This window comes from Bactrocera dorsalis, chromosome 2, assembly GCF_023373825.1.
Source record: "Bactrocera dorsalis isolate Fly_Bdor chromosome 2, ASM2337382v1, whole genome shotgun sequence".
In the NCBI taxonomy this organism is placed as follows: Eukaryota; Metazoa; Arthropoda; class Insecta; order Diptera; family Tephritidae; genus Bactrocera; species Bactrocera dorsalis.
In genome coordinates this window covers 78,815,178-78,842,820 of record NC_064304.1, presented here as the reverse complement: position 1 = coordinate 78,842,820, position 27,643 = coordinate 78,815,178, and the positions used below count along the sequence as shown (strand labels likewise).

General features: G+C 36.2%; 2 protein-coding genes across 4 annotated transcripts in view; one reads left to right on the top strand and one right to left on the bottom strand.

Moving 5' to 3' along the window:
- Positions 1 to 596: 596 nt before the first annotated feature.
- Positions 597 to 27,643, top strand: part of LOC105227952 (monocarboxylate transporter 10) — a 33,513-nt gene continuing 6,466 nt past the window's right edge. Inside the window, exons 1-2 of one of the 3 annotated variants that reach the window (XM_011207526.4) lie at positions 597 to 921; positions 2,095 to 2,450. In XM_011207526.4, coding sequence (XP_011205828.1) covers positions 2,120 to 2,450 — 331 coding nt within the window. In that variant the 5' untranslated portion in view covers positions 597 to 921; positions 2,095 to 2,119. The remainder of the gene's footprint in view (positions 922 to 2,094; positions 2,451 to 27,643) is intronic. The other 2 variants (XR_007421759.1, XM_011207561.4) reach the window with 2 other exon arrangements.
- LOC105232980 (intraflagellar transport protein 88 homolog) overlaps positions 16,318 to 27,643 on the bottom strand; it is a 268,695-nt gene continuing 257,369 nt past the window's right edge. Inside the window, exon 9 of the mRNA XM_049448783.1 lies at positions 16,318 to 17,240. Within this exon, the coding sequence (XP_049304740.1) occupies positions 17,218 to 17,240 (23 nt within the window). The 3' untranslated portion in view covers positions 16,318 to 17,217. The remainder of the gene's footprint in view (positions 17,241 to 27,643) is intronic.

Genomic DNA, 27,643 nt, shown 5'->3' with positions numbered 1-27,643 from the left:
GATCTGTCTATACGCCAACTTTCACAAAAAAGCTATCTAATAATGGTGTTAACATTCATAAGAATCCATTTATTCTTTCCCTAGAGTGGAGATGATGTGATATTAAAAAAAAATCTATTTTTTTATTATCTTTTATGTAATATCTACAAAATATATTTCGCCCCATATCAGCTAAAGTTCGGTTTAACATGTCAACGCTGTGATTTTTACTTTAAATGTGTTGGGAAGCAGTTTGTAATTTATTACAATTGGAATCTTACTTTAGAGATCTAAATAAATACCTAAAATGCATACCCTTTAGGGAAACATGGGTTCTCACCATAGAAACCCAACCCATAAAAGCCCAAATGTGTGAAAGCTTTTGCTTGTGCTCTCCAGTAGATGCATACAGTTTTTTGTTTACATTTACCTATCATTAACGACAACGTCGCCAAGACAATATTGTTCAGTATCAGCTGGTGAGTTTTCACTCAATGCAAAGTGTAATACATTCTTACCCACTAATATTTAAATATGCGGATGTTGATACGAGTGTATGAATTCCTGCAAAAGTGTATAAATTCAGTGTGAGGTATGTTTGCCTCTCTAAAAACTCAAAAGGCACATTGTACTTTTACAAATTGCTTTTATTTAGTATTCTTCGTTTGACTACAGCGGTGCTATGTTGGTTTGATTTGCGCTCGCTGTATAATTTTGTGTGTCAGTTGAACAGTTTTTTTCGAATAAATTAAAACCAACGGCGTGTGAGATATAAGTACAACGAAGAATATGCATTCTGAATTGCAAACCATCTGTGAAGAATAGAACACAGTTTATTATTATACGTATATAAGCTGGAATATCATCGATTATTAGGAATTATTTTTGTTTTGACAACAACGAATGCCAATTCATCATTTGTTGATATTATTCATATTGCCGGTAAATACTGTAAAAAATTATACCATATAAAATAATTTCCGTTTCTTCCTTAACAATTTGTAAAGCCGCATATACATTGGTTTTATATTGTTAACATACGTACGTTGCTGCATTCGGAATCAAAATTTGTTATAGTAAAGTTAAAATCGTAAAAAGTTTTATTAAAAATTTATAGATAATATAAAATTTACAAATATAATTGAGGTGTACTTTAATAAGCTTTGAACAAAACATAGTTTATGGTTGAGAAAGAGATGAGATCAAGTAAAACTGGACACTAACCGGTGCAAATGATATAGCTAAGCCTCTATATTTGCATTTAATTTGTATGCTCATATAGAAATGTATAAAGTAAAAAATAGCATAAAAATGCTAAATGAAGTGAGGAAGCAGGATTTATGGAACGTTCAAAGATATCGAACTAAAGTCCCATGTACGAAGCATCTAATTTTAAATACTATTGTATAATTAAGAGTATTTAGTGTAATATGTGAATAGACATTTCAAAATAAATCAATGAAAAGTGTATTTAATATGATACTAAAATATAATACTATATTGAACCGTTAAAGTTATTAAAGAACATTATATTATGTTATTATGGTATTTTTAAAAGTTAATATTTTGAATAAACATTGATACAAGGGGAGGTAGGCGTACTTCTGTATAAAGTGACACACATTAGAAGTTAAACTATTTAACCAGAAGATATTAGACAATAGGGCAATGAAATAAATTTGTCATCAATGATATGATTATATTTTCTTTTATATTATACTTAAAAAAATATAAGTTGTGAGAATAAAATAAAAACCTATTGCTAAAAACAACATGTTGTTTATTCCTAGGTATGTTTTCCTTTTATTTTTGATAAAGATTATATAGTATTTCTTAAATATTATTAATCAAATGCCCTATGTTGTTGTACAAAGCTTTTTATTAAAGTATTCATACACCGGCTAGACATGAGCGTAAAATAGTAAATAATTAGGTTTTGTGTTAAGTCAATATTTAAGATCTCATTATTATTGCCATTTTACATACATATTTATTGCATTCTTATATAAATCACAGAAAATTACATAATCTTCTTCCAATCATACTAATAAATCGTAAAGTGGTCATTTAAGTGTCCATTACATTTAGATAGTAATTTACTTTTCAACATTATAGAGACTGGGAAATCGATTCGTAAATTATGGGCGAAAATCAACTTCTTAGCGAATCAAACGGTTCCAAAGGACTTATAGTTGTCACTTCTAACGGAATCTCTAATGATAGTGACGCACATATCAATAGAGTGGCTATAAAACCAGCACTATCCGTGGAACATATTGCAGCACCCTGTTGTCGAGACATTCACGGGAATGAACCCCCAGATGGCGGTATGCGAGCGTGGCTAGTTATGATTAGTGCCTTTATATGTAATGGTGTTATATTTGGAATAATTAATACGTATGGGATCTTATATGCCTTGTTGACGGATCGGCTTACCCAGGCGGGCGACAATGAAGCTTCGAGCAAAGCTGGTATGTTTTGTAGATACTAATAGCAATTGATATTAATTTGCACACAAATTACTATTGAAGTATTGCATATGAGCTCTCATTCAATATCTAAGCGAATTTGATTAAAAGCAGAATTAAATATACATAATAATCTAATTATTAACAGAGGAAAATATACATATACATATTTAAGCATAATATTCTTCTTCTGAATATGTGTATGCTCATTTTATAATATGCAACACTTGGTAGAACTTTTAAAGTTGCTCTGTAGTTGAATACGGAATACTTGTGTTAAATTTTATTTTAAATTTAACCATCGGCCAATGGCATTGGCTTAAACATTAAATATTTGCAGTTACTGTATTCTAACTAAAATACAAAATCGATGTACCAATGTGTGTCCACATTTGTAACTACTTAAGGTGACGGTAAGTTTGACACAATGTCAATGAAGTTGTAACTGGGGCAGCAGTTCACAACGCTCTAGGTAGATTTCCAAACAGTGAAACCTTACAAATGAATACCTCGCTCTAAAACTTCGCATTTAACTCAAAAATTTTGCTTTTGTAGTGCGATTGCATACATCATAAGTTTATCTTAGAATCTGCATAGAGTTGGCTTAAACTAAATAGTTGTAATGATATTATTCGGTATAGATGATAGAAATACTTGATAGCCTATATGTATGTTCTCAGGGGATGGATGTGCGAAAATTATAACATTTCCTCGTTACCACCTATAAAGTGTAAAGTAGTAAAAATATTAATATTTTCATTGATTAATCTTATATATAAGAATTCAATGAATAAAATCCAATTGGTTATTGAGATACAAGCAAAGTATTTTGTTGAGCGCAAGTACTATTTATATTTTGAAACAAAAAAGTTTTAAATAAATTTCGAATGTTAGTTTGTTTTTTTATAAGGGGCTGGTATTCAGAGATTTTTTCTGAACTTAAGAAAATACTCCCAGCAGTAAAGTTTAGCAACAATGAGGAAATAATCATCAAATTTGGGGCCAATTTTTAAGTAAAAAATTAATGCACTGCTACCATTATGTTAAAAAGTTGGAAAATTGCTATAGTCTAATACTTTCTTTTTATAATTCGAGATACATATGTATGTACATAATATATAACACAATAAAACGTCAAGGATTCAGTTCCCCCAATGAAGTGGTTGACATTTGCACCAAGCGAACTTACGATAATCATGTGTTTTTTTAATTCGAAAACTCAAAAGGTGCAGTTGTGTTAAAAATAATATATTCAAATTGTGTTTAAATATTTAGTAAAATCTGAATTCTGTAGAACTATTTTGGAGCAGGACAATTCTCTAATCCTTTACGTGAACACTGAGATCATGTTACGAGGGAGACATGCAAGTAAATTTATCTTTGACTTTCTTAGGATGCATGCAAATCAACGAAGTAGAATCCTTACCATCCGCTACATAACAAGTACTCGTATAAGTAAATTTCGCATGTCATCCACAGTTTTTTGTTGAACTCATAATCTACATTGAAGAATTTTATACCCTTAAAGCATGGCGGATTTTTTGATTCCTCAATAATATATAAGTATATGGCATTCTGTTTATTGATTTTTATCATAAAACTTTTAGTTCCTGGCTAGGGAGTCATACATAAAAATCAAAATAAACTTCGTTATACTCGTAGTAAGATTGAAAACGCAAAAAAATCGAATTAAAGGCGTAGAAATTAGGGTTTTCTAAAACGGAAGATCAACACATTTTGAAAATTGAATAAAATTAGAGTATTTTATAAATAAATTTGTTATGAAGCATACTTTTTAAGTATATAAATTCGTCATGAATAATATAAAATAACGGTTTATCCATTTCGAGAGTACCTACTTTTTTAAAGAAAAAACACGATACCTTAAAACTTAATGGGGAATGTTTATAATCATTCGAAACAACAATTTTTGGCATTTATTTTTTGATGGTCCATTCTCAGCTACGGCTACTTTATTTTCTTCACTGCGTGCTGGACGCGGTCTATTCGGTGGAAGATGGGTGGCGCTGTTGCGAATAGTACGCTTAGTAGACGGTTTATGTTGACTATAAGTTGAGCGAAGCGGGCGAAACACTTTCTTTACAGAAAGTGAATTTTCGTAAAAAAGTTGTACGCTTTGCAAACGTTGCTCAGGCGTAAGTCTTTCCTTGATCAAATGCGAAACAATACTGAACAAAAATAACATGACAGTTTGACACGAATCACGCGAGATCCGTCTAAAAAGGCCATTGAAAAAAGTACCTCTACTTGAATCACCCGTTGGTTCGACTGTATATGTTATATCACTCCAATTATCTTAAATATCGATGTAAAGATATCAAACATACATATGTATATGTATGTATGTGCATACTAAGTAGGTCTGGATGCCTAATTTTTTTTGTTTTTTTATCAGCAAAACTCCAAGAGTAAATTGTGTTAATCGCAAAGTATTGATTATCTATTTAAACCTTTGAATTATTGTACCAAAAGCACGTGCACTCAAGGTACAACATCACGCTCTTCTAGTAAACGATTACCAATTACGATTATTTGCTCAAATTGCATTAATTGCTATTATGGCCTAAGAATGGTCAAGCGCACACTTATACAAAGGCGCACAGTTCGAGTACTTGAAGTCGCAAGCACTGCAAGTTAAACGACATTGAAAACTGCTACATATGTAAGTAGCGGAAGTGAAGTGCTTGTCATTCCATTTCATCATACGCCTATAAAAGCAAAATTCACACAATCAGTCCACATTCAATTAGGTACCAAATGCCGAGAACTGTCATTGATATACTGCTCGACGCTCTGCAAAAAAATAAATGTTCTTTTCAAGAGAAATGCTTTCGTAGACATTATTGACCATGAACATTCGCATATAGCTACATTTGGAATTTTTAACACAGCGTCACTTGTCAGAAAGTCCAAAGCCCATGAGAACGAAATAATTGGGCAATAGAGTTAAGTGGTTATCAGCACAACTTGATCGACCTCGCTTCTTTAAATAGCAAGGTGACTTTTTATATGTCTGTAATTAAACAAAACGGAATATGTTTTCAAAATTTTTGTACTTAATTTTATTAATTTTACTTGATATAAGTTTCTAAAAGTTTATTATAATTTCGATAATCTCATTGTAATTCCATTTGTCTATTTATATGTTTATAAATTGACAGACATAGCTTTTGTTCTTATGCATCGTTGCAAAGCCCTAATTAAGTAATTAATATTCAGACCGAAAAACCAAAGAAACTTAAAAACTAAAAACTAACAGGATGTCATTTGTATGTCATGTCAACGTATTATTACTGGCGATGAGTCTTGGATATATGCTTACGACCCGTAAACAAACGATCAATTGGCCGAATTTCGTGGCGATCCGAAACCGAAAAACCAACGTCAAAGCAGATCAAGAATCAATGTTATGTTGACAGTTTTCTTCGGTTATCGAGGTGTGGTGCACACCGACTTCCTTTCGACTTGCCAAAATAACAAGTACTCTTGCAAATTGCAAGAATTACAGCCGGGAAAATACCTTAAGTTGTAAAACGTCAACTAGAAGATCGGAATCTAAGAAATTTAATATATGACCGACAAATTCGGAAAGTACATCACATATAATCACCGATCATAAGGAGCAAAGTCAACCGAATGTTCGAAAATTCTGGTAATAGTTACAAGGGGGTTGGGTCAAGTTTTCGCTCAAATTTATCCATTTTAGGCACAAGGGTAAACTGTCATGATTAAAACACGCTCTCCCAATTACACTAAGATAACTCAAATATTGGCTGATATATCCAGCATAAAGTCACCTGGAAGTTCGAAAATCTTTATATTAGGTATATGGGGACTCAGGGAAGCATTGTCCCGATTCGACCAATTTTTGACATACAGATATACCATTGTCAGAAAAGCATTATCCCTGAATTTCAATCAAATATTGCACACATTGACCGATATTTTCGGTCAAAAGTCAACTATTGATACTGGGGCTCACAAATTCGGTACCTATGGTCTTGAACAGTTTTGGTTGGATTTAGACAACTTCTGGTCAAAAGGTCCCATACTTTAAGGGAATAATTGCTGCAAAATTTTATTCCGTTATATTAATTACTTCTTGATTTGTGTAATGAAGAGTGAAAAAATGAAATGGAATTTTAAATTGTGTTATATGAGAAGTAGGCGCGGCGCGGTTTTTTGTGCGATGTTTCCTATTTTCACACTGTAACATGGGAATGTTCTAAAATGACACGTACTAAATTTAGTCGAAATCGTTTGGTCGGGACCTGAGAAATGAAATTTCACCAAAAAGTGAGCGGTGCCACCCTCATCTTCCAATTTTCAACCCGCTCTCATAAAGCCTTCTAATACCATCTTGGAGGAAAAATTTAATGTCTCTGGCTTGATTATTTATGGATTTATTGGGCTTTAAGTAATTTTGAAAAGTACCGCTATATGGGGAGTGAGTGGGGTTATCCTCCTATTTCATCCATTTTCACACTGTGGGTAGAAGTTCTTATAAGATTTGTACCCAGCAAATATGGTTGTTTTAGCTTTAGTGGCAGCTTTTTAAAATTTTTTGCCGGAGGTGCCCTTGCTACTGCGATGCCCTAATTTAGTGCTTAGTTATGACACTTTATATGTTTTCGGTTAATGGCGATTTGTGGACGAAGCGGTGGTCCGATTACGCCCATCTGCGAGCTCGAAATTTTGTTGTATCAAAGAACCCACATACCAAATTTCATCAAGATATCTCAAGCTTTGTTACAGCTTGCGCGGGCAGACGGACAGGCAGACAGTCACCCGGATTTCAACTTTTCTCGTCATCCTGATCATTTATATATATGTAACCCAATATATATGCCTATTAGTTTTAAGTGACGTAAGTACAACCGTTAGGTGATATTATATTTTGTATAATATTTTGTAGCAATTGGTTGCAAGAGAGTAAAAAAGGTCGAAATTAAGGTCTGACAACTCTTGGTTTTTTCACCACGATAATACACCGTCCAACAAAAACTGTTCAAAACGCTAAGTGCGGAATATGTGGGCCCCAGTACTTACTTATATGTACTTGTAGTTGACTTTTTACGACAAATATAGGTAAATGTGTGAGATATATACACCCAATTCTTTTTTTACACGGTTTCTTTTTACACGGATTTGAAGTTAGACGGTTGAGAAAATAATTTTAATCTACTACGGTTTTTAAGTCACTGTCTTGTAATTATGTTTGTTTTTACCACACTTAGCACCATTGCTGAAATAACTAAGTAACCCTTATTCGATAGCTCTTACCAATACATTTTGTTCGCTTGATACTTACATTCCTGAAGTAGATATCTCCAGCGATGATACCGACTTTAGTTCAGTTCGTCGCAAATAATTGGGCTTGTTATCAAGTAGCGACGAATAATTATGTAGCAATGTATGTATGTTCATCCGGATGGATGAAAACACTCCAGCTCTGAAAGTATTCGACGCAGTACCCGCCGGGGGAAGCAGAGGAAGAGGAAGACCTCCACTCCGTTGGAAGGACCAAGTGGAGAAGGACCTGGCTTCGCTTGGAATATCCAATTGGCGCCACGTAGCGAAAAGAAGAAACGACTGGCGCGCGGTTGTTAACTCGGCTATAATCGCGTAAGCCAGGGATGGGCACATTTTTAGCCCGCAAAGTTAGGAAAGTGCGCACGGGGGCTAGATGAGGGGAATATCAGTTTACGGAGAGAAGGGCATAACAAGTTGAGAAAAATTGCGAAAAAAATGAATTACATTCCTCCGTAACTTGATGTTCATTGCAGAGTGGTTGCGGCAATACTGACATTCTACACAAATTTAAGGGTGGAAGTTTACTTCATATCGGAATTGTATAGTTGTGTGAACAGGGGTAAACATAATTTGCAGAGTTTAGAGTTTCGCATTAAAATTTGTTTTTATTTACCTTTGCATGGTGGGAAATTTTAATCACTGTTAGGAAAAAATACATATATGTTATGTTATGTATCTAAAAACACTTTTATTTAATAAACAAAAAGCATATTTTAAAACTTCACAACACCTTATGGTTGTTCCTATTTTGTTCACACCACTGTACATGTGATAGATCAGTCAATGGTGGTGGAAATACGTTGCTCTCATTTGCAAATATGGAGTGGTAAAACGTTGCTCTCACTTCCCTCTTCACGTTTGCCCGCGATGATCCCCTCACCTAGCCCTCAAAATGTGCACTCGTGCCCGCACGGGCAAAATGCCACTGAGGGCTAATGTGCCCATCCCTGGCGTAAGCGGTGTCTACGCCAATTAAGAAGAAGAAGAATGTATGTAAATATTTTTTCCTTATTTCTATTCTAATTTTTCTGTTCTTAGTTCTGGATTAACAGATATCTTTGGTTTTTTGCTTAATCTACCAATATTCCACCTGAATGAATTATGTATTTTAAGTTTTAATGCTCAATAAAATGCCATATGAACATACAATTTGTATACATATATATCTGAAATTTTATAGTTTTCAATATTTTTTACACGGTTTTTCGAAGTATAGTTCTACATTTAATCTTACACGGTTTTCAGATAACATGGAACGTACCCCCCCTTTCTCTATAGGAAACGCCTCTTTTTTTTAAGTTTTTATATCTGTGTGTAGCTCCCATATACATACCTTTCACAACGGTTTTCGAACTTCCAGGTGACTTTATACCGCATATATCGCCTAAGATGTGAGTTATCTCAATGGAAATAGTAGAGAATGTTTTATTGATAGCAGTGTATCTTTGAGCCTAAAATGAATAACATTGGTCGAAAACTTAACCTGGCCACCGTATATATGTACATATATAGCATTCGGGTGACTTAATAATATGAATGTGAATGGTACATTTGTGAGGTACCTTAATAAATCTCAAGGAACATTTGATTAATATGTGGCATATTCATGTATGTAGTTGAGGAAAATCGGATCGACACTACCTACAACTCCTACATACTACAAATGGATAATTTTTTTGTTTTCTAACAAAGATTTTGTGGAATATGTCGGTCAGTGTATGAGTTATATATGTATGTATATACATATGTATAAATAAGCTGACGTGGAGTAACATCTCCTGTCATCAAACAAACAGTCATCGCACTCGCGACTTGGCTCTCACGTCACTGTTGACAGTCATAACTTTGAAGTTGTAGATAATTTCGTCTATCTTGGAACCAGCATTAACACCACCAACAATGACAGCCTGGAAATCCAACGCAGGATAACTCTTGCCAACAGGTGCTACTTCGGGCTGAGTAGGCAATTGAGAAGCAAAGTCCTCTCTCGACAAACAAAAACCGAACACTATAAGTCACTCATAATTTCCGCGTTGCTATATGGTGCAGAGGCTTGGACGATGTCAACAACTGATGAGTCGACGTTGCGAGTTTTCGAGAGAAAAGTTCTGCGAAAGATTTATGGTCCTTTGCGCGTTGTCCGAATGGATGAAAACACACCAGCTCTGAAAGTATTCGACGCTGTACCCGCCGGGTGAAGCAGGGGAAGAGGAAGACCTCCACTCCGTTGGAAGGACCAGGTGGAGAAGGACCTGGCTACGCTTGGAATATCCAATTGGCACCACGTGGCGAAAAGAAGAAACGACTGGCGCGCTGTTATTAACTCGGCTATAATCGCGTAAGCGGTGTCTACGCCAATTAAGAAGAAAAAGAATTGCCTGGATTCTGATCCTCTCGTTGACGTTTTGCACCAAAAGGTATTTCGTTGGCTTTGCAAACCCTTTCTTACTTGTTATCATAAATTTCTTACATTTTTACATTTAGTCATTACTGAAAAACCACATTTTCATTGGTTGAAATTAAAAAAAATATTTATTTTTTGCATCATAAAAACGAAGTAAATCAGCTGATTTTTACCTTATGAATTAAATCACTTTTGACCATATATTGTTCTTGGACTATCGATGCAACCTTACATAATTGAGTCATGTATACAACTCAATGCTTTTATTTTTATCATCTGTCATACCGTGATTTTTATTTTCTTTCTTCTACATACCATGTATAGTATATTCCAAGCAAATTGTTTGCCGTAGAATATATTTTTTTCTTTCCGTATTTTCTAGTGGGATATCATTTATTTGCTGATAAAACCTTTTGATGTCAAAATAATTCAATGCTTGATAACTCTCCTTTTGGATTTTTTTGAACTTGAAAAACAAATGTTCAAGAGGTTCAATAATCATTACAAATGTTTGAATTTTGGAAAAATCAGAAAAGTTAATAAGTTTTCAGCGACTAGTATTCTATACGTATAAAAGTATATAATAAACAACCAAGCTTAAACTTATGAAAGCAAAAGAAAAAAGTTATTTTTGTATGAACTCTAACATGTTTGGGACAATTTGATACCTTGATTTTAAAATCACTAAGCCATTTTCAAAAATCGGTGTAACTAATGTTCAGATTAAATCAAAATCAATCGAAACATGTTCAGGAGTAGATATTATACGAGTATATATCACCAACATGTTATTTATGTTAGAGATATAAATTCAGTGATAAATTTTATCTGGTGGGTGGGGTGTAATTAGCAAATATCGATTGAATATTAAAAGTGGTAGTAGAAAATTAAAAACCTATATATTTTACTATAGATATAATTTAATTATCCAAATAACATCCCTTATGTGAAATTTACATTTCATGATTAAGAAAATGTGTGAAATTTATTTTCAAAAGTGGCTACCCTAAAGCTTTGTATATAAGTATGGTATACTCGTATATGATACATATGTAGATATGCACACGAAATTAAACGTTTATATACCTCAAGATGTTATTTTAAAATGCTGATATTACGACAGACCTCTCTATTGCACAATCTTTAAGAACTAAGAACAATGACACGGACGCTGGCAATGACAATGGCAATGATAATGACGATTTTTGGCGGCATCCGTTGGCTGATTACTGGGTCAACGAAAAGCATCACTACTGAGTGTGTTAAATTATCAGCAACTTTTTAGCTCGCATTATTTTTATTAAGTGTTAACGGCAGAGACAGACGCATGTCTATATATATGTATGGATGCTTAAATATTTCAATAGTTAGTAGAACTATTAGCATTCATTATCTATTTATACAAAACATGTACATACATACATATGTACACATAGTGAGCGTTTTTAATTCGACACACTTGCTTTTTGGTGATTTTCTCTGTTTGTGTACATGTTGCTTGAAACATCAAAGGTACAATTCCAATTACACCCACTGCTGTATAACAAAATATATCAGAATTATATAAAAATTGGCTCAAGCGTTCTTTTAATTTCAGAATTAAATATTGAAAATAATTAAAATAAATAATTTCAACAGAAAAATGAAATTTTTTGCCAAAACGGCAAGCAATTTTTCAAATTTGCCTCTTTTCCTTCAAGTTCTTTAACGTTTTTCTCGGAACAGGTTCGCTGGGAGAAGTCGACAGTTTCGATTTTCAATGAGCCTCTGTTGTGTACCCACGTTTCGACGACCAAAACGTGCCCACCTTTCACCAAAAAACGGTTGCGTTTGTTGTCCATGATCAAATACGGCATTCATCACGGCGATAACTTTTTAATTCTCAATATTTCGTGGAAGATAAGAAGTCTTTGTAGCTGCCTACTATCTTAATGTCATTCGGCGATGCCAATATGTGACGTAATCCGCTCTTGCCCGCTTTTATAGTATTTCAGCTAAGTTTACATATTGCTTGGTATTTTACCACATATGTATGCTTACACTTTTGCATTTAATCACTTTGTGCAAGTCTACAAACACTTGTAAAATGTTCGAAAAGCTCACCTTTGTGGCCTACTAACGTATATAATTGAAATTTAATCCTTATATTCAGGGACAAGCCCCATAGCCGCACTGAAATTCCACACCGAGGAATGAACGCTTTGTTGATGTTGCTTATTTATATTCGCACATACATATGTACATGTACCTAAGTAGGTGCATATTCAGTTCACATGAACATGTATTTAAAAATAGTAAATTATATTAGAATTTTGTTGTGAAGAAAAATGTGGTTGCCACGTCTGTTAATTAACATCCGTTATTCAAATCGCAACTAATACAATTTTTATATTTTGTGTATGTTTTTATGCAAAATCTATTGCTCTTTATACTATGAATGGTCATACCTATGAAATTCAAAATTAATTAATTAATTTAGAAAACCGTGTTTTTAAGGTCATGGTTTAAATGAATGCATTCAAAAATTAATTAACTGAATTAAAAAAAAAAATTTAATGACAAGCATATAATTAAAAAGGGAAACTGCTTTAGAGTTAAATTTTTTTTGAACCGAAAACTTATTTTTTAATTAAAATTTTTTTAATAAAAAATCGCAACATTGGTTGAGGTACATTTAAATACAGGACTTGTTTTCATTCATGTAATTTCAAAGATATACTAAGAAATATAACTTAAAAATGTAATTATATCCATATTTATACCTTGTACAGAGTAATTCGAATTAACAATTAGTTATTATGATCATTTGTTGTTTAATAATGACATAAGCATTCGTTGTGGACGGAAATGTGTACCTATACATACATATGTCATCACTTGAAATGCAAAATAACGTATCATCAAAAAAATCGAAAGCGAGAGTCTTATTGATTACGATTCACTACTTCAAATTATATCCATAATATAATATATGTCCAACATTTTTAGGTTCTGCGCACAAATATAAACCAGTTTTAACCAAATCTATTTTTTTTTTTACTCATGTTCCATTCTATTTCGTGTTTCATTCATGCCACTGTAAATTTCCGAAAATGTTGTTACGTTATTTTGCATTTCAGGTGACGATATCTATTTACTTGTACATACATATGTACATATATATATATATAATATAGTATATATTTTTGTAATTTTATAATAATTATATCCTTCACAAATAACATTCAATTTGTGTTTCATCCCATGTCAAATTTCGTGAAGATATTTCGTAAAATACAATTTTGTTTGTTGTAAATAAACAAACGATAGCCTATGTATATCAACTTTCCTGGAACAATTACTATGCCATTATTCTTCAAAATTATTTGTTCGAAAATGAAATTTTCTTAGCTACTTGACTGATACAGACCAAATTTAATTTCGTGTCTTTCTCTACAGTAGTACAGTGAAACCTCTGCTTGCTGAGAAAAAAACTTACAACCCTGGACACAGACACTTTTATTTCCGTTACCTTTTATAAACGCATGTGCACCTCTCGATAACGAACAAGAAAATTGAATTTCTGAACGAAGGTGTAAAGAAAACATTAAAAAAACCTTTGTGGACAATGAACATCAATAATTGAAGTAAAGGTAGAGTAACTAAACTGATCTATATACGAGTAATATGAGTACATACACTTCTGCGTAGGCACCGCTGAAAGGTTATAGACGAGTTTACAACAGCGCTCCCGTCATTCTTCCGAAATTATCTACGACTTCAAAGTTATGACTGTCAACAGTGCCGTTTCAGCCAAGTCGCAAATGCGATGACTATTTCATTGATGACAGGAGATATTTCGTGTTGTCCTCATTCACTACTAGGCCCATAAGCTTCGCTTCTTCATCCAGAATGGAGAAAGCAGAACAAACGGCGCGGATGTTGAGGCCAAAAACATCAATATTATCAGCGTACGCCAACAGTTGTACACTTTTATGAAGTATTGTGCTTTCTCGATTCAGCTCTATGGCTAGAATTATTTTCTCCAGCAGTAGATGGAAGAAGTCGCCCGATAGGAAGTTGCCTTGTTTGAAACTTCGTTTGGTATCGAACGGCTCGGAGAGGTCCTTCCCGATCCTGACGGAGCTTTTGGTTTACACAATCGTATTAGTTTTGCGGGGATACCAAATTCAGACATAGCGACATAAAGGAAGCGTAGGCTTTCATGCTTTCAAAAGCAGCTTTGAAATCGAGGAAGAGTTCGTGGTTGTCAATCCTCTTTTCACCGGTCTTCTTTTTCCAGGACTAAAACCAATCAGTTTTTTGAAGGTGGGCTTTAATCTTTCACATAATACGCTCGGTAGAACCTAAGCTTAGCACACGGTAGTTGACGCAGATTGTGGAGTAATTTTGGCCTCACAATTTTTTTGTCTGCCAACGCGTCTCGTTTCCCTCTTCAACTCTTGGTATCTATCCCATCCTGCACGTATCGTGGTCGAGCTTGAAATGCCGTCCCAAAGTTCCCTTATATCGGTTTCCCTGAGAGCAGGAGTGCAAGTCGAGTAGAAAATCGTGTTTTCCTGCACAGAGAAGTGTGCATATCTTTGCGGCAACAAGATAGTGGTCCGAGTTTATGTTAGGACCTCCTAGAGTACGCACGTCTAAAACACTGGAGACGTGTCTACCTATCACAACATCATCGATCCGGTTGGTGGATTTTCGATTTGGAGATAGCTAGGTAGTTTGATTAATTCTTCTATTCCTAGTACCATATAACCATATTTCGGACCCTGGCGAAGTTGATCAGCCTGAACCCATTTGGCGATGTTTCATCATGGAAGCTGAATTAGCCCAACCCAGGGTGTTAATGTTGGAAAATAAACATTTACTTGACACATGAAGATTATTATATTAAATATAGTAGTCTTTATAAAGTTTAATATCATGATGGAAAATTTTCAAATCGACCTTCTTATATCAAATCCTTCTAAATTGAAAAAACACTATAAACGTAGACGTGCGGGGACATATGTAGGTTATTGCAATGCATACTACGTAGTCAGTTCGTGGATTGAATAGAAAAATTTCACAAAACAAAACGATGTGGACCAAGATTTAGGAATCTTTCGAGAACTTCTTCTGCAGGGACTTCAATGACATGATGCGTGTGCAAAAACGCCGAGCCGTTCAATATAGCTTGAAGCATGTTTGTCCTCAGCCATGTTTTCATGCGGCGAATCGTCGAAAAAGTTCGTTCAGAGCTCGCATTCGTCGCCGGAAGTATGCAGAATAAGCGAAGAAAACTATGGAGTAAAGGTCTACATCGCAGCTCTTCATCGTTTCCAAAGCGTTAGTCGATAACTTGTTGCCTTTTGACTTTTGCTTCTACTCCTAATGGCTCTGTCAAGGATCAAGTTCAAACGTCACATGGCGTTGTCATAATTCAAAAGGCCTTGGAATCTATCTATCAAGAAGTCATTAAGATTTTTCATTTCTTTAGTTTTCAAAGCACATACTTCTGAAAGCGGCAAACTCAGTTGGAATCCATCCAGTACTTCTATAGAAAAGCGCGTCTTCAAATCTTCGCCGACTGTATCCAACAGAGGAATGTACACTGAGACCTTCCAGTATTTTTCTCAAGTTATCACCCAGAAATTTTCGCTTTTTGTTTGTCGGTCGCAGATTCTTGGTTTTTCTTCGTCAACTTTCAATTCTGCCACCATTTTTTTCGTGTATAAATAAATTAATAAATGGATCGAAAATGTTGCTCAGCTTCTTGCCATCGATTTCGGAACGTTATAAGTAGCGTATCTATCATATTTGCTGCCTCTGCCAGTCCGATCGATTCTTTCTGAAGAATCACGTTGAGTGAATGAGTTAGAGATAGAATATCATATAGCAAAAAATCCCATTATAAATTGAAATTTTCGTTGCTTTTCCCGCTGTTTCCTTATTTTTCAAGGTACTCATTTTTGTATGCGTCGCTTCAAATTTAGCACTTTTAGTTATGGATCTGATTGGATTTATTAACAATTTAATCTGCGTAGCATACGTTACTAATAAGTAATTTAGCCTTTGTTGCAAATTTCCCCCATAGCCCCCCTTTGAATCGGTCACAGGTAAAAATGTGAAGACATCATAAATAATATGTACATATGTATAAGTAAAGGGTGATTTTTTAAGAGCTTGATAACTTTTTTTTAAAAAAAAACGCATAAAATTTGCAAAATCTCATCGGTTCTTTATTTGAAACGTTAGATTGGTTCATGACATTTACTTTTTGAAGATAATTTCATTTAAATGTTGACCGCGGCTGCGTCTTAGGTGGTCCATTCGGAAAGTCCAATTTTGGGCAACTTTTTCGAGCATTTCGGCCGGAATAGCCCGAATTTCTTCGGAAATGTTGTCTTCCAAAGCTGGAATAGTTGCTGGCTTATTTCTGTAGACTTTAGACTTGACGTAGCCCCACAAAAAATAGTCTAAAGGCGTTAAATCGCATGATCTTGGTGGCCAACTTACGGGTTCATTTCTTGAGATGAATTGTTGTCCGAAGTTTTCCCTCAAAATGGCCATAGAATCGCGAGCTGTGTGGCATGTAGCGCCATCTTGTTGAAACCACATGTCAACCAAGTTCAGTTCTTCCATTTTTGGCAACAAAAAGTTTGTTAGCATCGAACGATAGCGATCGCCATTCACCGTAACGTTGCGTCCAACAGCATCTTTGAAAAAATACGGTCCAATGATTCCACCAGCGTACAAACCACACCAAACAGTGCATTTTTCGGGATGCATGGGCAGTTCTTGAACGGCTTCTGGTTGCTCTTCACCCCAAATGCGGCAATTTTGCTTATTTACGTAGCCATTCAACCAGAAATGAGCCTCATCGCTGAACAAAATTTGTCGATAAACACATTTCGAACCGAACACTGATTTTGGTAATAAAATTCAATGATTTGCAAGCGTTGCTCGTTAGTAAGTCTATTCATGATGAAATGTCAAAGCATACTGAGCATCTTTCTCTTTGACACCATGTCTGAAATCCCACGTGATCTGTCAAATACTAATGCATGAAAATCCTAACCTCAAAAAAATCACCCGTTATATGTAAGCGTCAAATGGCAACGTTTAATGACTAATAAAAGTATTGGTTTTATAAGTACAGTAATGCCTCTTTGGAACAAAATTCTGTGTTGTTTCCATTCTAAATTTTAAATTTGGCATCAACGTGACTTTGTTATATGTATGTCACTTGTAACCAGCTGCTTTAATCGCGATATTACACGGGCTCAAAAGCTTTTGGCCCCACCGCGCTATTATCAAAAAATATTTCTTATAAATATTTCGTTATGTTATGAATATTTCGCCTAATCGTTCTTAATTTATTGGTCCTAAAGTGACGCTCCCTCTTTTATTTTGGTTTATAATTAAAGAAAGCCAATTTCGTGTTTCCGTAAAATAGGTTATGGTAAAATGAAATTTAGTGAGTTAGTTAACATCATTAGCATCTCAAATGTGTATATATGTATTTCACAAATTTTTGTATGTAAATGAAAAAAAGTCTCCGATACGTGCAACTTTGCTCTTTCATCAACACAATTCTCCGACTCATTCAGCTTGTGATGCGACCGATTAATTGAAGAAATTAATAGGCTCTCACGATTCATCTTTATTCTCTAAAGTGCTCGTTATTCGATTAATTAACAATTTTCCTATCATATAATGCATTAATTATATGTACTTATGCATGTATATACATATATGCATATGTACGCATATCTATAAAGTTCGGTCACGGTCGGCTTACTTAATCGCTTTAATTAATTACTTTTTCCTTTGATTGCATTAAAGAGATTAAGAATAAAATTAATAAAAAGTCAAGCAACTGTGATAATAAGAAAATAGGGATGCGTAAATGCAAAGCGAGATTAAAATAATTTATTTGTAAACATAAAAATGACAGCCATAACTATGTCAGTGGACTAAGCTAATAACCATTATCAAACAATTACCATATTAGTTTGCAAATTCAAATCATTGTGTAAATTCTCCCGGTATAGAGCAGTTCAAACGTACTAGGCCCTATTAGTCTATATATATGTATATGTACATATATAATATATGTACATGTGAATATATTGTATATGTACCATTATCTCGTTTTTATGGGCATACATATGTATGTATACAAAGGTAATGTACAGACAAATATGAAGGTGATGTGATTAATTAGTTAAAGATATTACTGACGATCGCTCAGACTATGTTAGCTGAGTGCGTCTCTTTCAATAAGATTTGGTAGGCTTAGTAATGCAGTGGAATACTTAGTATTTTCGCAATTTTTTATGCTTTCAATGTTTGAACCTCCACATATAATTCTAATCCCTTAGGAGATAAGTGAAGATTGGTTAAACGTTAATTGTGATGCATTGGTTTTAAACGTCATTTAGTAAATATTCTCAATGTCTTATTATTTTGTGAATAATGTAAGCTTTAAACCTTTGGCTGTACTCGGGATGTTTTTATCTAACTGTATATAAATCCCATTAAAACAACGACTGATGAATATTTGCCATGCTTGAAGTACGCTACTCTTTTTCAAATCCTCCGACAAGCGGTCTATCAAAGAAAATTAAACACAAAAGGCGCACCGACGACGCTAATCGAATTACAAGCGCAACTGCAATTACGGTTATACGAGAATATAGTAATAGGTTGCAGCGAAACTGAATAAATGACGCCAATTGCAGATAGCCATTGCATACAAGTAACATAGTTAAAAAGTATGTGTGTATACAGTAGGTGTGTAAAATGTGAATATGGTATACATACTTATATGGATGTACTTATGTAAAAAAGATTGCTACAATATTTTGTTGTAAACAACACTCAAGGTTAGGCGATCATCTGTAGAAAAGTTATTGGCTATAACACTTACCTGGGTCAAGATCCCCAATGAAGCTAGTTATAAAATGATTGCGGTTTTTATCCGGTGATTGGATTGGTAAGTTTTGGGTTAGAAATAACACTTGGCAATGTAATGCGGTAACTAGGTGAATTAAATTTAAAACTGCTATTTGAAAATTGTGACGAGGCTTGAATATTTCGCAAAAACTGTACCAAAAACTCTGATACTGACAATGTCGCAAAACCAAAAAAAATTTTAACCATGTCTTAACTTCCTTAAGGGTGGCATGAAATCGTTCAACTTGTTCCTTTAAAAGTAATAGTTGTAAAATTAAGAGACTTATCGTTGTCAACTATAACGCAACTGGATACTTCATAATGTCATTAAATGCTTTTTTTAATATCTTCTATTGACTTTGATTAGTTTATTTTTGCTGGTATAGGTTTTGAAAAATTATTTCATTTTGTTTAGTTACTTCAGATAATGTAATAGCTGTCATATTTTATTTTCCTGATTTATGTAGTCTCTCCTTATTGTACTTTCCAATTACACTCTTCAGGTGGTTCGTGGACTGTGTATATTTTTGAACTTTTACTTTAGATCCACCGTTTTGGGCACGGGTAGTTAGCTATGACCTCTACTTTGGCCGGGTTTGTTTGTATACTTTTACTTGAAGTAATGAATCCAAAAAATTCTTCTTTAGTTTAAGCTTAACTAAACTAACTTACGTTATTATTAAAAGCATCTTGAAATAAGGAGATTTAATTAAGTTTTTATCCAATAAGGAGCTCATAACTTCCCTTATTAATTGCTATTTTCTCTACGTTTTCTTTCTTTTAAAATCATTTGATGAAAATCGGTCCCCAGGTTTAATACGGAAAATGGTTTGTTGTTGCCTAAACATGAAACAATACTACTGTGATCAAATGAAAGGTGTTTTTTGTCCATTTCATCTCCTTCTCTCTCCCTCTGCAATACATTTATGCCGAATTTTCCAGTTATCATAGTGGAAAAATCCTCCGTGGTGATGGCCATCAGAGCCTTCTTCGATGCAGTTGAATGCGCTGAATAGCCAGAAGTTACACAAAGGTAAATCAGGCGAATACAGTCATATTAAAAATCGAAGAATTCACTTTTAGAGCCTCACAAAACGACGCGTACTCAAATACTAATTAATATTTTGACGTGAAATTTAGCATAGATGCCGTTAACAGTACTACTAACTTACAGAAAAAATTTACCGATTCGAAAAACACGCGATGTATAAATTAAACATTTACCTTTCAATTTGATCACGGTAGTAGTACATATATTGTCATCTAAAGGTTCTTTAATTTGTTTGTTAACTTCGTCCTTTAAGGTCATGGGGTACTGATAAAATTTTACGTGTTTTGTACTTGTTCGTATTTTTGGTACACTAGAGTTATTAATCGTCAGTTTGTCATTGGGTTCTGCAAGAATTGGGTTTCCGAAAATTCGTAAGATGATCAATTCCTATTGTCAATTAAAGCACTCTATTAAGAAAAATTTGACTATTGATCATTTAATATAAGTATTAGCCATTTGGTAATGAGTTGCCACACGGACACAGCACGAAATCGATTTTTTTCAGTAGTGAATTTTGTACAAAATTTTGTTGAATATAATTTATGATGGAACCGGTGTCAATTAGTATTTTAGTAATTATCTGTTCCCTATTTTGCATTAAAATATGGAGGAGTCAATTATTCTAAACAATTAAGGCAAAAGTAATCGTCGTTGTTATCAGCACACTGTGAGTTGTCTTTCGGCTTCAACTAAGAAGGCCCCCACCATAATTGTTGGAAAGTCAGCGGAGTCGTACAGAGTAGCTAATTTTACTTGAAATTTTGTATCGAATCGGATTTCTTTGCTCTCGTACCTGCTTGGCTGATTTTGCTTTATTTATATAATTATTTATTTACATCGCTAAATTCTGAGAGCAGATGTTTGTTTTTATAAATTTATAGACAAGGGTAGATAATTTTGAAAGCAAAAAAACCTTATTGTTGAGACCTAATTGCAGCATCTGTTCACCAGAGATGCGATGCGATATATAAATGTGTATAAAGCTTTATACTACTCGCTTAGCTTAGAGGTTGTGATGTTTATGGGTTTGGGACCCGCCACATAGAAACTATCCCAATAAAAACTAAACAACAGTTTCGGGTGAAAGACTTTTGATGACGATCACAGGCGGTCATATAAAGCAGATCAAATTCGGTGTGGCATTCGTGGTGCGAGAAATACTCAGTCTTCGAGCATTGGCATTCACTCCGGTGAATGTGGGTCTAGCCACGTCACTTCAAGCTTCTTACGCATAACTGCAAGCGAAAACATTAATTTTCGTAAAGGTCGAAAGAACAGCTGGTACGATAAGGACTGTCGTGTCGCAGTGCAGAGAAAGCAGACAGCTTACCTCGCCATGCTGCGATCGACCTCATCTGATCGTATGTTCCATTGCCCGACGGAAGCCGATAGATTACCGGCCGAGCTATTCAAATACGGCTGCGAAGAACTGAAAACTTGCATGCATCAGCATCTCAGCAAGATATGATTGGATGAAAGCATGCCCAATCGAAAAAAGGAGCCCCACAATCTGCACCTATTAAAGTCGGATAAGCCTCCTTATTAGCGCATATAAAGTCTTATGAAACGTAGTGTGTGAAAGACTGAAGCCCACCATCAACAAACTGATCGGTATGGCTTTATTCTTGGAAAAGCTACTATCGACCAGATTTTCGTGAGATTTCTTAAAACTTCTGCTGTAGAGAATATTACGAGCTACGTAGCTAAATAGAGAAGGTACAGTCTCCATAAGAGTATAATGCTGCTGGCGTACGCCGATGATATTGATATCAATGGCTTAAATAACCGTGCTATTGGTTCTGCTTTCTCCAGGCTGGATTGAGTTTATATTGAATATACTTACGTAGTTAAATGCCGAAAATGTGGGAAATGGGTCCACGAATTATTCAACTCTTATATACTACTAGCTGACCCCGCAGCCGTTGTCCTGCGTGAAATTATATGGTTTGTAATGAAAAGAAAGTTAAATTTCTCATTTCATTTTTTTTTTCAATGTAACGCAGCTTTATAAATAACATTTTTCGGTTTCTGTTCCGGTGTACAGAAAAGATGGTTTTCCAACTCGTGAGCACGCCACGGCCGTGTGAAAAACATAGCATTTCCAAATTTATGCCTCACACTATGCGACTATATTTGGGTCCTGTTGATTGACATTTCAAATTCAATTTTCACTGGAAACGGAATACGTTTGAACTTAAAAGAGAAATCCTTAGACCTCAAAAGAATTCGTAGAATCAAGCATTCTCCTCCTTGTATTCGATAGGTGCGTCACAATCAGTCAGGTTCCATTACACACTTTCGGCGCTTGAAGATTGCGAAATATAATAACGACGGATCTTACTTTGAGACGCAAATGATACGGTGGCATACCAAGCCTGTCTAAAGAATTTAGTACTACCACTGGATAATTCACGGCGTCGTCTTCATACGACCGATCGATTTGTATGAGCGCAAGTCTCCCGGAATTTGACTTTAAATCTTTCAGTTGAAGTCAAAAACATCGGTATTTTTGGCAGCTAACATTGCACGTGCACTTAAGGAATCGTAGTTACGATAATTTGGCCAATGTCCGAACATTTGTGATGAGTTCATCTTTCGTGAATTGATAAAGGGAAGATGGAATTGATATCGAACCACCGGAAGTATCAACCGTTATTGTACCATTTCCAATTTTTAGCGAAGACGATGTAAAATGTCTTTGACAATGTCGATGTTTATATCGAAAAATATGCGAACGTCATTTTCATTCCAGTGATTAACGTGTTCCAGCATTTGTAATTGCTGGCTTACTTCTCCAAAACTTTCACATATTCCCATATACCATTCACAGTAAACAATGACTCAAATAAAGTTGAACCGCGTACATTAATCAATAGCTACCGAAGATAGAAACAATCGTCGTTTTTCGGGTGGATTGTGTAAATTCGTCCTAATGCATTAGTTGATAAGACACCTGCATGTCAATCTACTGGTTGGCCTTGCTTTCTGCGTAACTATTCGACGATGCATTCCATGTATAATACCAAGGTATTTTCGAATAGAGCAATGTTCTCACAAACGAATCACTGACGAAAGTTGAGAAAAAACTCGTCAATGTTAATTTTGTTGCTCTCGATGTTTTCCACTGGCTATACTGTATTCTCTGGGTTGAAATACACTCTTTGGCCATTCTCCAAATTAACTGCGAGACGCACAACAGTCGGAAAACGTTCATGAATTGTAAAAGTAAATATCCTACAAAGCGCTTTATTGCAGTTCACGTATCGACCGTATCGTTCAAGACCAATAATCGCCATGTTGCGTCCTTTGGCGACGTACTTACAAACGTATTTTATCGATTACACCAAACTGCAATACTAAACATTGATATGAGTTTTGAATGTGAATTAGACAACAGTGGAGAATATAGTACGATCCATGTGTTGTCAACTTCGATACTCCCGCCTCTTAATTGAATGCTAAATGTTCTGCCGTTGTCGTCTGGTGAGCGACATCGATAGAGTGGATATCCATCATTTCTAGTTTGTGTTTCCGAAAGAAAAGTACGTGGATACTGTTTCGTGCATTTATTGACATGAATCTTATTGGTTTTCATCACTTCGTATAATACTGGATCTTTCTTCGCATCAGGAATTGCCGCATGATTGAATGATTTCATCAATTTGATCTGATGTATTCACCTTCCACCATCCAAAGAAGAATGTGTGCGTGCGGCAAACCTCTCTTTTGCCACTCAACAGGGTACATCTAGCATCTAACAGCACCATAGTATATGCGTTGCTTCAAGATAATGTCCATCGAAGCTGTTGCTTGAAAAGTCTTGCTGTGACATCGTGACGATCGCTTTCTGATTGATTGCGACCCATAATACCGTACGAATGTCATCGCATCCTGGGAGCACTCGTTCATGTGCCTTGGGCTGCTAATGTGTTGATGCCAAAAAGAACGCCGACCGATATTAGCGCGACCTCTTCATGGCATCGTGACAAATTTCAATCTATAATTGATCACTTTATGTGAAAAACACATAACATTTTCACTGTACAATTTTAAAAAATTTTTGAAGCAAACGCCAAATTTGAAAGATTTAAATAATTGAAAACCAAAACAAAAAATTGAATAAAAAATTTGTATGGAAAAAATTAACTTTTTGGAATTGTTCAATTTTCCGACTTTTCCTCATGAATGACATACAGGTTTTTTTATTTCTAAACCTTCCCCAATCCACGCAGAACATTCTCTGCAAATTTCATCAAGATTGGTTCAGTCGTTCCCTTAGCGTTGCTAATAAACAAACATCCATTCGTTTCTATGGGAAAAAGAAAAGGACCGCTTTTAGGGATTTTCCGGCAATTTTTCGAGTTTTTTTCTCCGCATAAACCATCCCTGAACCTCAACGAACATTTTAAAAAAAGAATTATCAAATTTGGTCCAGTCGTATGAAAGTGATGCGCGTACATACATTTTGGCGATTCATTTTTATTTATATAGATGTTACATAAAGATTGTTGTTATTCTGAAATGCTTTATGCTGCATATGGCGATCATTAGGTGAATTATCTTTTCTAAATTATGGTAATTGGAAACAAAATTTCAAGTACACTTCAGTAATATCAAACGCTGATGCAACCAGTCCCACATCTTCTTCTTCTTCACTGGCGTAGACACCGCTTACGCGATTATAGCCGAGTCAACAACAGCGCGCCAATCGTTTCTTTTCTTCGCTACGTGGCGCCAATTGGATATTCCAAGCGAGGCCAGGTCCTTCTCCACTTGGTCCTTCCACCGGAGTGGAGGTCTTCCTCTTCCTCTGCTTCCCGCGGCGGGTACTGCGTCGAATACTTTCAGAGCTGGAGTGTTTTCATCCATCCGGACAACATGACCTAGCCAGCGTAGCCGCTGTCTTTTAATTCGCTGAACTATGTCGATGTCGTCGTATATCTCGTACAGCTCATCGTTCCATCGAATGCGGTATTCGCCGTGGCCAACGCGCAAAGGACCATAAATCTTCCGCAGAACTTTTCTCTCGAAAACTCGCAACGTCGACTCATCGGTTGTTGTCATCGTCCAAGCCTCTGCACCATATAGCAGGACGGGAATTATGAGCGACTTATAGAGTTTGGTTTTTGTTCGTCGAGAGAGGACTTTACTTTTCAATTGCCTACTCAGTCCGAAGTAGCACCTGTGGTAAGAGTAATCCTGCGTTGGATTTCTAGGCTGACATTGTTGGTGGTGTTAATGCTGGTTCCTAAATAGACGAAATTATCTACAACTTCAAAGTTATGACTGTCAACAGTGACGTGAGTGCCAAGTCGCGAGTGCGACGACTGTTTGTTTGATGACAGGAGATATTTCGTCTTGCCCTCGTTCACTGCCAGACCCATTTGCGTTGCTTCCTTGTTCAGTCTGGAGAAAGCAGAACTAACGGCGCGGGTGTTGAGACCGATGATATTGATATCATCATCATCGGCATACGCCAGCAGCTATACACTCTTATAAAAGATTGTACCTGCTCGGTTCAGTTCTGCAGCTCGAACTATTTTCTCCAGCAGCAGATTGAAAAAGTCGCACGATAGGGAGTCGCCTTGTCTGAAACCTCGTTTGGTATCGAACGGCTCGGAGAGGTCCTTCCCGATCCTGACGGAGCTTTTCGTGTTGCTCAACGTCAGTTTACACAGCCGTATTAGTTTTGCGGGGATACCAAATTCAGACATCGCGGCATAAAGGCAGCTCCTTTTCGTGCTGTCGAAAGCAGCTTTGAAATCGACGAATAGGTGGTGAGTGTCGATTCTCCTCTCACGGGTCTTTTCCAAGATTTGGCGCATGGTGAATATCTGGTCGGTTGTTGATTTACCAGGTCTAAAGCCACACTGATAAGGTCCAATCAGTTTGTTGACGGTGGGCTTTAATCTTTCACACAATACGCTCGATAGAACCTTATACGCGATATTAAGGAGGCTAATCCCACGGTAGTTGGCGCAGATTGTGGGGTCTCCTTTTTTATGGATTGGGCATAGCACACTTAAATTCCAATCGTTGGGCATGCTTTCGTCCGACCATATTTTACAAAGAAGCTGATGCATGCTCCTTATCAGTTCTTCGCCGCCGTGTTTGAATAGCTCGGCTGGCAATCCATCCGCCCCCGCCGCTTTGTTGTTCTTCAGGCGGGTAATTGCTATTCGAACTTCTTCTTGGTCGGGCAATGGAACGTCTTTTCCATCGTCATCGATTGGGGACTCGGGTTCGTCTTCTCCTGGCGTTGTGTTCACTGCCATTCAGCAGGCTGGAGAAGTGTTCCCTCCATAATTTAAGTATGCTCTGGGCATCGGTGACTAGATCACCTTGGGGGGTTCTACATGAGTATGCTCCGGTCTTGAAACCTTCTGTAAGCCGCCGCATCTTTTGGTAGAATTTTCGAGCATTACCCCTGTCGGCCAGCTTATCAAGCTCTTCGTACTCACGCATTTCGGCCTCTTTCTTTTTCTGTCTACAAATGCGTCTGGCTTCCCTCTTCAACTCTCGGTATCTATCCCATCCCGCACGTGTTGTGGTCGATCGTAACGTTGCGAGGTAGGCAGCCTGTTTTCTCTCCGCTGCGACACGGCACTCCTCATCGTACCAGCTGTTCTTTTCCACTTTGCGAAAACCAATGGTTTCGGTTACAGCTGTACGTAAGGAGTTTGAAATGCCGTCCCACAGTTCCCTTATACCGAGTTGTTGACGAATGCTCTCAGAGAGCAGGAGTGCAAGCCGAGTAGAAAATCGTTCAGCTGTCTGTTGTGATTGCAGCTTCTCGACGTCGAACCTTCCTTGTGTTTGTTGGCGTGCGTTTTTTGCTGCACAGAGGCGGGTGCGTATCTTAACTGCAACAAGATAGTGGTCCGAGTCGATGTTAGGACCTCGGAGCGTACGTACGTGTAGAACACTGGAGACGTGTCTTCCGTCTATCACAACATGATCGATCTGGTTGGTAGTTTTTCGATCCGGAGACAGCCAGGTAGCTTGATGTATCTTCTTATGCTGGAATCTAGTACTACAGATAACCATATTTCGGGCCCCGGCGAAGTCGATCAGCCTCAACCCATTTGGGGATGTTTCCTCGTGGAGGCTGAATTTACCGACCGTAGTGCCAAAGATACCTTCTTTGCCCACCCTGGCGTTGAAGTCGCCAAGCACGATTTTGACATCGTGGCGGGGGCATCTCTCGTAAGTGCGCTCCAAGCACTCATAAAAAGCATCTTTGGTCACATCGTCCTTCTCTTCCGTCGGAGCGTGGGCGCAAATAAGCGATATGTTGAAGAACCTCGCTTTGATGCGGATTGTGGCTAGACGTTCATTCTCCGGAGTGAATGATAGTACTCGGCGACGGAGTCTCTCTCCCACCACGAATCCAACACCAAACTTACGCTCCTTTATATGGCCACTGTAGTAAATGTCACAAGGACCTACTCGTCTCTGTCCTTGTCC